At 35.9% G+C, this 3,394-nt stretch overlaps 1 protein-coding gene across 1 annotated transcript; it reads right to left on the bottom strand.

The window, feature by feature from the left end:
• Nucleotides 1-566: 566 nt before the first annotated feature.
• LOC149007974 (putative WRKY transcription factor 54) lies at nucleotides 567-2,569 on the bottom strand. The gene is made up of 3 exons (XM_089166217.1): nucleotides 2,201-2,569; nucleotides 1,930-2,037; nucleotides 567-1,836 (listed from the first exon to the last, which is right to left on the bottom strand). Exons 1-3 carry the CDS (start codon nucleotides 2,485-2,487, stop codon nucleotides 1,449-1,451), a joined length of 783 nt encoding a protein of 260 aa, XP_089022343.1. The 5' UTR covers nucleotides 2,488-2,569; the 3' UTR covers nucleotides 567-1,448.
• Between the last annotated feature and the right edge of the window lie 825 nt (nucleotides 2,570-3,394).

Below are 3,394 nucleotides of genomic sequence, written 5' to 3'. Positions count from 1 at the left end.
TGTTTATTTCTCTGCTTTAGCTGTCTTACATGCATGATTAATTAGAATTCAAGTGCTGCAAATTCCTTTCTTTACTATCTGTCAAGAACATGTGTTTAATTCTAAGAGTCTAGTAGCCCACTTTATAGGTCCCCTACTTTCTAAGGTTTCTCCTACATCAGAGCACAATCCTCAAAAAGAGAAGATGACCGTTATACATGTTGGAGGAGGGAAAGTCTTCTTCAAATAGCAATCAAAGAGCTCCGTATTATCTGTTTCAAAGATGACACGCGCCATATGTTCGTGGACTACATAAAGCATAGCTGCGCGTAATGTTAGAGATTTGCCCGCCCACAAGCATAGATTCAAACCAAATTGGATATGACACAACCAACAAAATCATCCCCAAATGATCACGAGCCACCAATCCAAGACTGCATTGAGCTCCATCATCCGCATAGAAAGCATAAGAATTAAGCTTGAGATATATTAAAGATTTTACATTAGATTCTTAGCTTTTGTCAATTTATGTGAGTAGGAACTAGTGAAGAAGGGTGTATTAAGTGCGTTTGATGTTGTGGGTTTGAATGTCTAATTCCATCTTATGTAAGATTTATTGTCACTGTATTTTTATCTTTTCACTCAGAATAAAAATGACCTTTTAGTTATGTGATATGATTCTATATTTAGCAACCATATGTAATAACTAATAATACCTCAATTTCTTTTCACCGTGCATTAGAATTTTATGATATGATTTTAGTTACGCGATTTGATTCTTTATTTATCAACCATATGTAATAACTAATAATACCTTAGTTTCTTTTCACCGTGCATTAGGATTTTATGATATGATTTGTCTATTCTCGTGGAGTATAAGACATAAACCTTGTTACAAGTAAGAGTTTTCATTTACAACCTTACCTAGATCCTAAAGAGGGAAGGTACAAATTTAATTTTTTTGTTTCCCTAAGAGTCAGCACTTAACAGCTCAGTTCCGCACTGTCACCAATCTCTGAATAGCCTTCTCTTTGCTACGTCTCTGAATAGCCTTCTGTTTGCTACAACTTGTTGTGCCCCATATCCATTTCTGTTCGTCCCTATGGTTTTAGAGTTAGGATTTGAAAACTGTACTCCCCTCACACATCTTCACCACATATTTAAGAAAGGTTCATCTCTATTCCACCTTGCTAGTACTCAGAGGTTAACTTCCTTCTAAATGTATAATAAAAAATTACGTGTGAGCTAGATGAGCACCATCCCCTATCTCTCTGCGGATCCCCACCCGAGGTCATAGCTGTGCTTTTGTTTATGCCAAGGTATGATGGTTGATGCTTCTATGAATTGTTGGAAATTGAAATCTTACATTTTTATTTTTGTATGTTGAAGTCTGCAGGAGAAAGTGGTAACATTTCAGGCTCCCATTTGCCAATTGGAACTTCATGTCAAAGTGACCCCGATTGGAACCTTTAAATGCTCTCATTTTTGAGGCGATACAACACATCATCATAAGATACATCGTTGAGATAACCAGAATTGATCAGCATATCCATATGGCTGCAATCTCCTGAGGTTTGTTGTTCTATCGAGGGAAAAGGTTCCCTTTGTTCTTTGCTAGAGCGGAAGGTTGAGAAGAAAGGATGATCATGTTTTGGTGTGGTTTTGGACTCAAAGTTGATTACAAAACCCTCTTCAGCTACAGAATCCATTTCCATGGATGAGAGCTTGAGGATATCTTTGCAAGTGTGGTGACCTATGTATTTGGTCCTGAACGTTGGTGACTCATCATCTGTTCTTTGAACTTGTTTCGTTGCTTGACAACCTAGATCAAATCTATGGCTGCATCTGTAGTAGCACCTGGAGATCAGAAGGATTGGTTAAAAGCTTGATCAGAGCTTAACTAATGTTATGACTAACACAAAAATCACTCTCTCTCTTGATCTCAAGTACCTTAAATGTGTGTTATTGACGATTTCTTTCTGCCCGTATTTTCTCCAACTATAATCATCTTCAACTGGCCGACATACTCTAATCCTGGTCCATGTTTGTTCCATGTTTCTATGAATCAAGAAATCATCAATAAACAAACAGTGGTAACTAAAAGCACCAAATATATATGTCTGTGGTCCCCCTAATATATATACTTCCTTAACCACTAATCACTAATCACTAGATTCTAAAGAATAAGGATGACAGTAATGGAAAGAAGCAAGAATATCACCTTGTCTGAGATCCCAACCCACATTGGTTCTGAAAAGGCAGTGTTGTCGAAGAATCCTTGTTGGAGTCGGTGTAACTCAGTATTGAAAGAGCCTCCTTGAATGATCCCAATACCTTGGTTACAAGATGCTCCGCTGTGACAGATTCATGATCAGTATTTCCATTGAGTTGGTGATGGAGGACAAGTTTAACCTGGGCAGCAAATTCACGGCCTCGTACTAGTTCTTCTATCACATTTTCTCTGGTGGATGAAGCTAAGTTTCCGGCAATGGAAGAACAGTTCTCCATTAATGACTGTATGAAAGCTCTCTGCTACTTCTCAACTTCTACTAATCATGAATCCTGTTTTATAAAATGGAATAAGAAGGTAAGCAAGTGGGCTGAGCAAATTGATAGCGAGCTCTTCCATGATATAAATAAATTAATCCAATTCATTATAACTTAATAATAAATTATTTTTAGAACCTCAATGCTTGAAGATGACGTACACAACCGCCAAAAGCAAGCAACTTGCAAATGTTTATTATCACATATCCACGCAAATGGATAAGATTTTAAATACTTTTTTTTCCCCTCAAAAAACTCAAAAAATAAAGTAGCTAGTAAAGGTATCTTTTCACATGCAGGTAATCATAATTAAAATCTTTATGAAACAACTTCAATGCGATGTCCTCAAAATAATTGGATCCGTTGAAATGAAATATCTTAACCCAAAAAAAAAAAAAAAAAAAAAAAAAAGAAATATTAACATTGTATTTTGAGAATAAAAAAAGCTTAAGGATTATCTTGAATCTGTGAAGCAAATTTAATCGTAGATTTTTTCACAAAATTTGTATTAAAGAATCAGACTTCTACCCCAATAGGGAAGTGACCTGATCATATCCAGAGGGAGTTGCAGTGGGATGCCATGCAACTTCTAAAGTTCAGGTTTAGTTACGATGTATCATGTTGTTTTCCTTTCATACTTTATCTCAAATAAAAGAACCAGTGAAGTTGGGTGTAGCTGGGAAATTTTGTTGCAGGGTTGAGTATGAGGTTCCTAAGTGTATTATTTTTTTTCTTCTAATTATTAATAAAATCTGATCCTTTTTACAGGGGGTTATATGTGAACCCAAAAGCCAAAAAATTAAATTATTAAATTTCTTTGACTGCCAGCCTGTGTACATAGAAGAAATAAATTTGGGACCCACTATGA

The sequence above is a fragment of the Hakea prostrata genome, chromosome 8 (genome assembly GCF_041222555.1).
Source record: "Hakea prostrata isolate BN-2017 chromosome 8, UWA_Hpros_2, whole genome shotgun sequence".
Taxonomy (NCBI): Eukaryota; Viridiplantae; Streptophyta; class Magnoliopsida; order Proteales; family Proteaceae; genus Hakea; species Hakea prostrata.
This window is presented reverse-complemented; position numbering and strand designations above follow the sequence as displayed.